Source organism: Coenobita brevimanus, chromosome 57, assembly GCF_032717465.1.
Source record: "Coenobita brevimanus isolate Jiangsu-jjx chromosome 57, ASM3271746v2, whole genome shotgun sequence".
NCBI classification, from domain to species: domain Eukaryota; kingdom Metazoa; phylum Arthropoda; class Malacostraca; order Decapoda; family Coenobitidae; genus Coenobita; species Coenobita brevimanus.
The window spans coordinates 30,684,996-30,698,502 of NC_137010.1; the positions used below are offsets into that span (position 1 = coordinate 30,684,996).

A 13,507-nucleotide genomic window follows, 5' to 3' on the forward strand; every position below is an offset into this window, starting at 1 on the left:
AAACAGATCACTCTTCTTACAGGAATCAACTTGAAAATTGTGTAGTGCTGGGTGATGGTAGTGCTACTGCCACTATGTCCCACATAAAGCAGGGTAGCCAGCCCAAGAAAACTAGTTAGGAGACTGTGAATATTAGCTGAAGATAATAAGAGTAACCTTTGGCTTAGAGCAAAGCAGATTAAAGAAAATAACCCTTGTCTGCTGGCAGATGTGAGTGAAAGGGCTGTACTGCACAATTTAGCAGGATGAGATGCCTTGGCTACCATCTGCTCTGATCCCACAGAACACCTCGGGGAACCCTTAAGCTGGCTAAGCATAGGGTCACTTTTGCCTCGCAGTATCTCCACTGGGACCTCGCACACTGAAAGCAAGTTTTGTGGATAAACAAAGTGACCTTTACGGTGATGGGAAATTGGGGTGGAAATTTGAGGCAGCCATGGGGTAGACACACTTCTGCCAACAAATATGTTCAGCCCACCATCATTCCCTGATTCTTTGATGGTATGGGGTGTGGGAAAATTAGTGATCCTCCCAAAGAATGTCACCACGAACCACTACAACTATCTTAAATTACAAAGTGATATGCTATATGTGTCCTATGATGTCTGCAAGACTAAACTTCTAATGCAGGATGGGGCCTCTTGCCACAATGCAAAATATGTTCCTGAATGGCTGGATGACTGTTGTATGAAGTACAGTACTTCAAGGACTGGCCAGGAAATTCACCAGATCTTAATCTAAATGAAAGCATGTGGGTGCTGATGAAAAGTCAACTACATGGCATACAAGCAAGGATACCCCCCCCCCCCGTCGACAAGCTTCGGGCAGCCATATTGGAGGAGTGGACTTCTTTATCCAAGAAAACACTTCAGAACCTCACTCAATATGTTGTCTGCCAGCTCTGGGCTAGCAAAAAAGCAATGGGATGGATATATTAGAGTACAGTAAGTGTATGTGTTTTTTTTTTAATGCGAAGATTCATAGAACGCTACCTGATATGTCCCCTAGTGATGTATCGGATATCCGCCTCCGCGGAGCCTCTGCAGTGAAAATAAAAGAGGTACAAGGTAGGGTAGTGGATGTTGGAGTGGCCCTGGTGAGAGAGGATAGTGTTTGGAAACTCCCTGTACTGTTGTTTGCAGCTGATACTGTGTTATTGAGTGAAGACGAAGGGGAACTGCAAGGCTTGGTGGATGAGTTTGGGAGAGTGTGTAAGAAACGGAATCTAAAGGTGAATGTAGGGAAGAGTAAAGTGATGGTCTTTGAGAGAGGTGAAGTCAGTGAATGTACAGCGAGGTTGGATGGTGAGGAATTGGAAAATGTGAGTACGTTTAAGTACTTGGGTAGTGTGATGAGCAAGGATGGAGGTTTGGAGGGTGAAGTGCTTGAAAGAGTACAGCAGGGAAGAAAGGTTGCTGGTTCCTTGAAAGCAGTGATAAGAAACAGGGAAGTGAGCATGGAAGTGAAAAAGTTACTACATAACAGTATTGTGATACCAACTCTAACGTATGGAAGTAAAGCTTGGACATTGTTGGAAGGACACAAGTCAAGAGTGAGAGCAGTGAAAATGAGTTATTTAAGAGCAGCCTGTGGAGTCACATGGAGAGACAGACTGACGAATGAGGATATAAAGAAGCGTTGTGGTGTGGATGTGGATGTGAGAGGAAGCGTTATGAGGAACACACTGAGGTAGTTTGGCCATGTGGAGAGGATGGAGGGTGAAAGACTGACGAAGAGAGTGTATGCGAGTGAGGTGGAGGGGGGAAGAGGGAGGGGGAGGTCGAGGATGAGATGGAGGGATGGGGTGGAGAGGTATATGAGAGAGGGGGGGTTGAGTTAGGAGCAGGGCAGTGAAATGGCGGAGGACAGGGTGATGTGGAGGTGATTTGTTTGTGGCCACCCCAAACAGGATTGAGGCGTCTGGCAATAGATAGATTGATAGACTATCTGCATCCACGTCTTCACACAACAAAAGCTCCGCATCATTATCCGCCACCGTGTTTTCAGATAATAAAAGCTCCACATAACAATCCGCCTCCGAGTCAAAGAACCGCAGAGGTTGCTGATCTCCACCCATCCAATATTTTTCCCTTCTCTTTTTCTCTCTCCTGTTCATCCACAACTCTCCTATCTGTTCCCCTCACCTACCAGTTCCTCTTCCTCTTTCTGTTTTCTTCTCTATTAGCTCTCTTCCTCCCTCCATCTCTCATTGTTCCTCTTCTCTCTCTCTCTCTCTGTCTATCTGTCGCAATAGTTACACGTACTATGTTAATATAAAGACATATTTGGAGTCACTTAAGTATGGCTGAAACTCAGCACTTTATACTGCTTAAATGTACTGTAATATGTGAAAAAAAAAAATAAATAAATAAAATAAAATAAAATCCGTGTCCGCAACCGCGGACATGGAGGTAAAAATAATCCGCAGTTGTGTCCGCGTCCACAAAAATTAATATCTTAACCTCCGCCGTTTTATCCGCAACCGCATTTTATGAGAAAAAGATATCCAGCTCCGCCTCTGCGCAGCTCTAAAATTTGGTATCCGATACATCACTAATGTCCCCCTCCCCTAATTTTTTTTCACCATGACTACACTTTTCTAATGAGTACATGAAACTGTTATCTATCCAATATACAAAGTTTTCTTGTTACATCTTACACTGCCACAACCAGTAGGGATATGTTAATGAAATTTTTGTTGTGACTACATTTATGTCCTTTGTGTTTAAGTATTAATTTCTTGTACCCAACTTCTTGCCTTACATACGTCCTTCAGTAATGTCCACAACCATTTTTCCCAGGCACAACAGAATGATCCATTACATGAGTAAAAGCAACAACAAGAATAACTCCTTGACTAACCCATAAGGCAGCAGTTGATGGATAACTTGTGTGAGGCGATGTCGTAGATGCAGTAGGGGTAGGTGGGTGAGAGGTGTTGCAGGAGGTGGTGAGCATTGTGTCTCTCAAATACCTCCTGCAGCAGTATTATGTCTATCACCGGCAACTGTAAAAATGCCAAACTGTTAGCGACATACTGAGCATGCTTGCTGTTGTTGCAACCCCAAGTTCATCTTGCAATGTGGATTGCAGAAAATGTAATTTCAACTGGCTGTTCCCTGAGATCTTAAGCTGAGGTTATTTTGCAGATTGTCTTTGTTTTCATATTCATAGTGTGGCCATGAGATGAGTATGTGTTGTTGTGTAGAGGACTGCACTGCAGAGTGGCCATAGTGTATTGCTTGCTTTATTTTGTGATGCTACTTATTGCATAGAAAGGTGATGACCAAACTACATTCCAGCTAGGTGCACCTGCAGGTCTCTGAATATGATAGTTCTGGAGGGATGGATGCCTGGTGGTGGTCTGTGAATGATGCTACTTGGCTGCAGAATTTGGATGGCTGTAGTGACATGTTATGTATCTGTGAAGTGTTGTACTGGGTAGAGAAGGATGGATGTTATTGAGGTACCGTGTGTACTGCTGGACAGTTACCTTTTTTTTTTTTTTTTTTTTTTTTTTTTTTAAAGGCAAGTCTAACTATCAATCTACTGCCAGACGCCTTAATCCTGTAAGGGGTGGCCACAAACAAATCACCTCCATGTCGCTCTGTCCCCTGCCATGTCACTGCCCTGCTACCAACTCACACCCCGCTCTCTCCTATACCTCCCCACTCCATCCCTCCATCTCATCCTTGGCCTCTCCTTCCTTCTCCCACCCTCCACCTAACTCACATACACTCTCCTTGTCAGTCTCTCACTCTCCATCCTCTCCACATGGCCAAACCACCTTAATGTGTTCCTCCTAAAGCTTCCTATCACATCCACATCCACACCACAACACTCCTTCACTTCCTCATTTGTCAATCTGTCTCTCCATGTGACTCCACAGGCTCCTCTCAAATAACTCACTTCCACTGCTCTCACTCTTGACTTCTGTCCCTCCAACAAAGTCCAAGCTTCACTTCCATTCCTTAGAGTTGGTATCACAATACTGTCATGTTGTAGCTTTTTCACTTCTATGCTCACTTCCCTGTTTCTTATCACTGCTTTCAAGGAACCAGCAACCTTTCTTCCCTGCTGCACCCTTTCAAGCACTTCACCCTCTAACTTCCATCCTTACTCATCACACTACCCAAGTACTTAAATGTACTCACATTCTCCATTTCCTCCCCATCCAGTCTCACTGTACATTCACTGACTTCACTTCTCTCGAAGACCATCACTTTAACTTTTCTACATTCACCTTTAGATTCTGTTTCTTACACACTCTCCCAAACTCATCCATCAAGCCTTGAAGTACAGGGAGTTTCCAAACACTACCCTCTCTCATTAGGGCTGCTCCAACATCTACTGCCCTACCTTGGGGATGGACCTTGCTGGAAAGTCTCTTGAGTGTGTGAAGGAGTTCTGTTGTTTGGGGAACACAGTATGGGCTGGAGGTGGGGCTGGAGCTAGCTCGGTGGCAAGGATAAGGAGTGGGTGGAAGAAGTTCAGGGAGATGTTGCCTCTCCAAACACTGAGAAAGCTCTCCCTCCATGTTAAGGGGACCTTCTCTGATGCATGTGTTAGGAGTGTAATGCTGTATGATAGTGAGACTTGGACAGTAATGGAACAGAACATTCGTAGGCTCAAACAATTAGAGATTAAAAAGATTAGACGGATGTGCAGTACGTCCCTGAATGACCGGCCCGGCAGTTAGAATTACGAATGAAGGGATGATGGGAAGGATGGGACTTGAATGTATCAGTGGTGTGATACGAAGAGGTGGATTGAGATGGCTTGGGCATTTGGAGAGGGAGTAGAATGACAATTGGGTGCGGAGTGTGAGTGGTGTGGAAGCTGAGGGTAGGGCTGCAAGAGGCAGACTGTACCAGACCTGGGATGTGGTCATACAGAGTGACCTCAGGGATGAAGGACTGGAAAGAGAGAGAGAGAGAGAGAGAGAGAGAGAGGGGGGGGGAGAGGGGGCTAGAGACTGAGCAATACGGAAGGCTGCCATTAGGTGACCAAGGCCAACACATGCAGGCATGTTGGAGCATTTATAAATGAAATGACACAACAGAACAAATGTACATAATCCTCATTCAGTTATGATACATTACACTTTTAAATGCCTTTGTTAAGCATGCATGAGTGGGCCTTGTTTTCACCCACTGATAGGAATTACAGCAATATTGGGTCCCATGTAGCTCTAGCATTGCCACTGCACCACCAATAAGTAGCAGAGGCAAGTATTTCAACTACTGCATGTTCTTGGCTGTCTATCTATCTATCTATTGCCAGACGCCTCAATCCCGTTTGGGGTGGCCACAAACAAATCGCCTCCAAGTCGCCCTGTCCCCCGCCATTTCACTGCCCTGCTCCCAACTCACACCCCCCTCTCTCATATACCTCTCCACCCCATCCCTCCATCTCATCCTCGGTCTACCCCTTCCTCTTCCACCCTCCACCTCACTCACATACACTCTCTTCGTCAGTCTTTCACCCTCCATCCTCTCCACATGGCCAAACCACCTCAGTGTGTTCCTCACAACGCTTCCTATTACATCCACATCCACACCACAACGCTCCTTTATATCCTCATTCGTCAGCCTGTCTCTCCACGTGACAGGCTGTCACCATCCCTTATATAGGAGCTAAGGCTTAAATTTAGAGTTTCCCTTCTGCTAAGCCGACTGACACTAAAACTAAAAGTAAAGTTTAAACTACCCTTACAAATATATTTTTGCTGCATTGAAGAAAAATGTACCGGTATTTATAATAGTTTCAGCTTGAACTCTGTGTAAATGTGGTGGAGTTTCCTGCCTGTAATGATAACACAAGACCAGCTACAAGTCTTTTTGTCCCATGCCATTCCCATGGCAGCACCTTCCAGGGATGACTGTAATCATCCATCTTCAACCTGTGTACAGAAATAAATTAACTCCTTCAATAAAAAATTATATGATGCCAAAATTATCCCAATGCTCACAAACATAATTTTCATAAAACCACCAACACCAGTGTTTACTGCTTCTGGAAGAAAAGCTGGTGAACTGAAGCTGGACCTGAATACTGTGATGTCATTATAGTCAACCTCAAAATGGGATGACATATTTAAGTCTCATATCTCGTTTAAAATAAAGTTCATGAATGCATGCATTTATACATAGTATACTTGCATCCATACCATACAAATTACACGCACACATTTATATACGAATGTGTATGTGCGTGCACACACACACACACACACACACACACACCACTCGCTGGCTCAGTGGTAGCGTTCTCGCTTGCCATCTGGTAGACGGGAGTTCGAGCCTCGCTCAGGTTGTGAAAAGTTTCACTGACGAAGTGGGTGGTTACTGTCCCCCTTAACCCCTTAACCGCGGGGCGTCACTTTCGTGATGCTTGGGAGCAAGGGATCATACCGCGGGGCGTCGCTTTTGTGATTCTGTGTTATTTTGAATTCACCCGGGCTTCCAAGTGGGGGCTTGTATCATCTATCAGTACTGCCAATGTCCAACACTAGTCAGCACTCCTAATCTCATCTGTACTCCCATCCATTGTTGACAATTTAGCCATTTCTCCCCGTTCTTGACTCCCCTCCCTACCCCCCCTCCATTACCCTATCCTCTCGCCTGCCCGGCCGTGCTACGCTAAGTAAATCTTCCCTGGAATTTTTCACTGATTTCATCCATTGAAATAAGCCCTATGTCCTATTCTTATACCAAATAATATATACAAGAAAGAAATAAGGTAAGTGAGAGTGCCATACACCTGGAATTGGCTAATTATCACCTGACAACACCTCACGTGCACTCGTTCGCTAATTTTCGCTGTTTTTTTCCCCTTGAAATATGCCGTATAATCTATTTTCGTAATAAATATACATGTAAGGAGGGAAGGGAGAAGCCTAAGTGATATTTACATTCACCTGGAACTACCTAATTTATAATGTATTGTCTAGATTTCCTGCCAATCATATCAGTGCTAGACAAAGCTATTTCAAGATCTAACATTGGTAGCTCTGAATATATATCTCCTAAGTAGGCCTCTAATCTATTTTCGTAATAAATATACATGTAAGGAGGGAAGGGAGAAGCCTAAGTGATATTTACATTCACCTGGAACTACCAAATTTATAATGTATTGTCTAGATTTCCTGCCAATCATATCAGTGCTAGACTTAGCTGTTTTAAGAACCAATATTGGTAACTCTGAATAACCCCTAAGAAGGCCTCCACGCTGGCCCTCCGTTATCAATTTACTCTCATCTTCCGAAGCGAGGGTAATTATGTTTCTTCTTGCTGACTTCAAGGCCTTTTTTCACCCCCATGAAAATGGCCCTGTGACCTTTACCCCCTACTAAACCTCGTGTGGAAAGAGGTAAAGGGCTGACAATTGATAAAAGAGTGACTACGATCTTTCTATTGAGTAAAACAGTGCAAGTGGAATTGTAAATAATGTGTAAATAATGTGTAAACAGCAAGTGAAAGTAATGAATGTAAATATACGTGAACAATGGAAAATAGTTTTATAAGTTATTTCAAGTGACAGTGCACAACACAGTGTAAATAAAATAGAAATGTAAATAACGTAAATAAAATAGAGAACGTAAACAGAAATGTAAATGAGTAGTATTATAAGAATACGAGTATATACCCTAGGAGTAATGAAAGTGAAAGTTTCACTCTAGCATGTCTGAATGCTATGAGTTATGAGAGTGAAGATGAAAGTGACATTCACTCTCAATGCCAGTATACAGGACGAGAAAGTGAATGCTACGTATTTTACTGAAAGAAATTGAATCCCTACAGTGACAATAAACTAATACTGCTGAAGGAAACTTATGGATAAAGACTGTAGATATATATAAGTGTTATATAGTAATAGAAATATAAAGTGTGAGGGGTTTTATGAATAATAAATGACAGAGTAACAAAAGCGAACTAGTGCCAGTGCGACGATCAGACGCGCTCGTAATTTCCATTGCTTTCACAGTGTTTTTTTTTTTGAGTATGGATCCCAAACTACTTGAAAATTGTAGAATAGTGTTTATAGTGTTTGTATCTGGCTGTGGTAATCATATTACGGGTTGTCGGGAAGTGTAAAGTGGAGACTTCGTTACCCTACTTCAGAGGTCTCCACAAGTCCTACGGTAACCAACGAAGGCTCAACAATCATTCCAGGAGAAAGCTGAAGGTATGTGCCATAAGCATATGTAATTTTATTATTCTAGGACTAATAACTGATTTTTGGCAAATATTTTTTGAGAGTCTGTCGGAGCCCAAATAACCCCGCGGCACACGCAAGTCATTGGTAAACAAGCCCGCGGTGTAGGGGTTAAGCAAGGGGACGGGTGTGTGCGTGTGTGAAGGTCACAGCCTTGCCCTTAGATCGGACTATATGAGCTCTCAGCTCCCTTCCAGGAGGGTAAAAGCTGACGATCACGACCATCCAGTGATCCTGACCGACCCGGTGAATTAAACACACACACACACACACACACACACACACACACACACACACACACACAACCTCTCTCTCTCTCTCTTGTTCTTTCTCTCTCCCTCTCACCTTGGTCTCGACAATGTGTTCTCTGCATACGGATTGTGTAAGGTTGCGTGTGAGGTTCAGCTGAGGGTCCTGGTTCAGCAATCTTTTCGCCACTTCATGCACACGCCAGTAAACATTCCTGAGAAAAATGTATGATGCACTACATGGAATAATATCCATTTCACAAAGTACATCTTACTGATATACAGTGCAGTGATCCCCTGGTTATCACACACTTGATTACAGCAGCTTTCATTAGCACTACAAGATGAAAATCTGCATTCCTGATATTATCGTGCACCTGAGCTGGTCTCTGCCAACAATGATGGTACAAAATCTGTGGTTTCTGATGGCTTTGAAGGATTCAAAGATAAGGTCCTACTTGAGGAGTTAATTCAATAATCTGTAATATCCGGACGCCCAATAATCGGACATCCCATTACCTGGACATTTTGGGCCTGGGCCTTCGGAACCCAAACATGGCCAAAAAATGTAAAAAAGCAAAAAAAAATCCTATATTTTTTTCACCCGTACTTTGAACTTGGCGCGAGGTGCCGAACAGCTGTGTTTAAGCGAGCCCCTTGCTTCCCCCTCCCCAGTTACTACCCAACTACCATCCTGACTAGACGCTCATCGCAATGGATGCCGCACATGCTCGTCTTTGTGAATAAACAGTGAATAAACTGCAATACCTCGCCACTAGACCACATGGGAATTTACAATGTTGTGCAGCGTTATGAAATTAGAATTCTGAGTGCAAAGATTAAGTACAGAGTGCAAACTGGCGGTTGAAATTGGTGTGGTGCAATTAAGAACAGAATGTGCAGTGTTAAACAATAATAACTCGCAGTGCAAAGGATTAAGTGCAGCACAACACTGGATTACTGTACAACTTCTTTCCCTTCTCTAGAAACTTTTCCACTAAAGATCTAAGAATGAATATCTGATCTACACAACTTCTTCCCTTCCTAAAGCCTCCCTGTTCTTCTCCAACTAATTCCTCTGTTATTTCCCTAACTCCGTCAATAAGTATCCTACCATATAGTTTTCGTATTACACTAAGAAGACAAATGCCATTATGATTACAACACACTTCTTTTTCCCCTTTCCCTTTGTACAAGGGAATAATTATACCTAACTTCCAATCCTCTGGGACTCTACCTTCCTCCCAGGAAAAACTGCCCATCTTCCACATCCATTCTACTACTATCTCTCCCCCATGCTTCAGCATTTCTCCACACACTCCATCAATTCCTGAGGCTTTCCTCATTTTGACTTCTTCAAAGCTTCCACAACTTCCATCCTACTGATTTCTTCCTGTCTTCTCACCTCCCTCCTTCTCCCAGCCATTCCCCAGCCACTTATACTCCAGAGTAATTATCATCATTATCCTACCCCTATTTCAAAATAAAATAAAATTCAAAACTCATCTGAAAGAAGTTGTATGTGCATACTGTATTTTATCTTTACTGTGAAGAGGTAACAATTTCAGCTCTGCTTAGAGGGCTGAAGTCAGGCCAAAACTGTTGTACACTAATGTAAAAGTTCTGCATTATATACTCATTCTACACTGAAACACTGTACTGTACATGAGACAAGTACAGTATGAAACAGTAGCCAGACTCCCACCAATCTGGTAACTGTTTCAGGTGTGGGTTTATGGCAGGAGGAGGGTTGGAACTGATGACTACTACCCCTCCTTCTTCCACCTCCATCCTGTTCACACACACATTTACCAGGTAGGTGGGTGTCTCGCTTGAACTTCACTTGAATTTTTCTGACATACAGTAGTTTGATATGGGAAGTGACTATATAATGCAGAAGTTAAATTGAGTGTACATCTTCAAAAGACACAGTTTCAATACGTGGGTTAAATTTCTTCAGTCTGAGCAATTCGTAGCACTGTGATGTCAAGCCCCAACTCACCTGTTATTGTTGAAGCGGACTATGAACTCCGGACACAGGATCACATTAGCTGTGCAGAAGGTGAAAGTGCCAGGGCAGTTGTCTGGTTCCCTCCTATCATGCTCTGGGCAGGTGGTTCTGAAGGGCTGGATGTCAGATGCATAGTGGTTGATTACTACCCAAAGCATGAAGCCAGCAATAGCCAGAGGGGTCATCACTAGAGACAGAAAGCCAAAGATGGGGCCTATGATTGTATATCTGTTTTGAGAGAAAGTTATGTTAACTCCTGAATCACATGATGTACTACAGTTGTTACATCAGTCTTCCTATCACAATACATTCAGACACTAAGTCCTTGTTAAATGTCAGCAATGTGCTCCAGTATATTACAACTTCATCCTCACAACTGCTACTGTAAATTGTGGAAAATTAGCAAACCAGCTGTACAGGTGACAATTGAACCTTGATAAACAATTTTACCATAATCTACTTAATTTTTCTAAATGTCAAAGAGGAATAAATAATGTGAACATATAATTATCTTATTCTTGTTGTTTCCATATTGTCTGATTTAAAGCAAAATATTCTGAACCGCAGAGATTAGATACAACTTTATTGATCTTTTCATTAACAGATGTCCTTCCAAAGTTCAACAAAATAGCCAGGAAGTAGTAAACCTCAAAGACATTGTCATGTTGAAGGGGCTAAGTGTAGAAGAACAACTGATAAATGACTGGGTGTGCACTAAGGTGATTGAACTTACAGTAGACTCTTCCCTCATTTCTTAACTCAGTATTCCCTGTCAAGAATACTGCTTGTGTAACTCAAATCTCTGTTAACTATTAATTGCTGGGTGGTAACCATATTAGCAAATATATAAATTCCTGATATTTTTGGTGAGCTAAGGCACCTCAACTTTCAACATCCTTGGGGTTTCAATCTCTCGGGACTTATCTTGAAAATATCATATTATATCTCTTGTAAAATCTGCTTCCAAGAGATTAGGTGTGCTAAGCCGACTCCGTACTTTCTTTCCTCCTGCACAGTTGTTGACTTTATACATGGGTTTTATTCACCCCTGTGTAGAGTACAACTCTCATGTGTGGGGAAGCATGTTCAAGGATGATGCAGGATGAAGCTGAATATTATTAAACATTAGTGGGTATACCTGTAGAAGATTTTTGTCGGGTTGATATGTGTAAAAACTGAGTATTTGGTGCATAAAAACAACCAGATTATTTTTACCCCACTCATACGAGCCAAGTCAGATATTAGATGTGCCATAGCCTCATCCCTTATTTGTTGAAGTAACTGCTGAGATGGACGATGCGGGAACCGAATGGAAAGGTGAAGGGTGGAGTCATCAGCATAAGAGTGGATAGGATTAGATGTACAGCTTAGAAGGTCACTGATGAATAAAAGGAAGAGAGTTGGTGATAGGACAGAGCCCTAAGGAACACCACTGTTGACAGATCTAGGAGAAGAACGATGGCTGTCTACAACAGAGGCTATAGAACGACCAGAAAGGAAGCTAGAGATGAAGGCACATATAGAAGGATAGAAACTGTAAGAGGGCAGTTTGGAAATTAAAGATTTATGCCAGACTCGATCGAAAGCCTTAGAGATGTCAAGTGAAATAGCAAAGTTTTTGCCAAAGTCCCGAAAGGAGGATGACCAGGAGTCTGAAAGGTAGGTGAGAAGATCGCCAGTGGAGCGTCCCTGATGGAACCCATACTAGCGATCAGAAAGAAGGTTGTGACAGGAAAGATGCTTTAAAATTTTTCTATTAAGAATTGACTCGAAAACTTTGAGATACAGGATGTTAAAGCAATTGGACGATAGTTAGAGGGTTGGGAATGGTCACCCTTCTTTGGGACTGGCTGAATGAGAGCAAACTTCCAGCAAGAAGGAAAGGTGCAAGTTGATAGACCAAAGCGAAAGAGCTTGCCTAGACAGAGTGTAGGCACAGAAGCATAGTTCTTGAGAACAACAGGAGGGACTCCATCAGGCCCATATGCCTTATTAGTATTGAGGCCAGCAATGGCAAAAAATACATCAGCTGAAGAAATTTTAATGTCAGCCATGAGGAAGTCAGGGGGGGGGAAATGATGGAGGAACAGCACCGGAATCGTCTAAGGTGGAATTGGAGGAGAAAGTCTGAGCGAAGAGATCTGCTTTATCAGTAGAAGAAATAGCTACAGAGCCATCAGAGTGGAGAAGAGGAGGGAAGGATGATGAGGTAAAGTTGTTAGAAAGGTTTTTGGCAAGATGCCAGAAGGAGCGGGAAGAATTCAAGTTGGAGAGTTGAGAGCATTTAGTTCGGATGAAATTATTTTTAGCAGGGCGAAGAACAGCCTTAGCACAATTCTGGGCAGAAACGTATAAAAGATGTGATTCAAGGGTGGGTTGGCTCTGGTACCTTTCATAGGCCCTCTCCTTGTTGCGGACAGCATTAGAACAAGCGTGATTAAACCAAGGCTTTCTTGCATCAGTCAGAGGATATGAAAAAGGAATGTATGCTTCCATGCCCAAGAGAATAACCTCCGTAATGCGCAAGGCACACTCAGATGGCTTCCGACCATGGAAGCAATAATCATTCCAGGAAAAATCAAAGAAGTACTGCCTGAGGGCCTCCCAATCCGCAGCTCCAAAGTGCCACAGACGACGTTTCCTTGGAGGGTCCACATGCCGTACCGAAGCGATAGGACAGGTTAAGGTGATGAGGTTGAGGACAGGTTAAGGTGATGAGGTTGTGATCAGAGGAGGCCAACGGAGAGAAAAGATTAACAGTGTTAGCAGAAGGATTAGTAGTAAGGAAGAGGTCAAGTATGTTGGAGCTCTCTCCAAGGCGGTCAGGGATACAGGTAAGGTGCTGTACAAGCTGTTCTAGGTCATCAAGGATAGAAAAGGTGTAGGCTAGTTCACCAGGTGGATCAGTGAAAGGAGAGGTGTAAGAAGGCATGAACCTGGAACAGCAGGCAGTAAAGGGAAGGCCATGCATGACTACTGCAAGGTGGTGAAAAAACGCAAGTATGATGACGAGTTAAAAACTAAAATCGTG

General features: G+C 43.0%; 1 protein-coding gene across 1 annotated transcript in view; it reads right to left on the reverse strand.

Annotated features, from left to right (window-relative positions):
- LOC145402326 (sphingomyelin phosphodiesterase 5-like) overlaps positions 1-10,639 on the reverse strand; it is a 104,511-nt gene extending 93,872 nt beyond the window's left edge. The window contains exons 1-3 of the mRNA XM_080274470.1: positions 10,468-10,639; positions 8,563-8,680; positions 2,863-3,007 (exon numbers count right to left, since the gene is read on the reverse strand). Of these exons, the coding sequence (XP_080130596.1) occupies positions 2,863-3,007; positions 8,563-8,680; positions 10,468-10,634 (430 nt within the window). The 5' untranslated portion in view covers positions 10,635-10,639. The remainder of the gene's footprint in view (positions 1-2,862; positions 3,008-8,562; positions 8,681-10,467) is intronic.
- Positions 10,640-13,507: the final 2,868 nt, after the last annotated feature.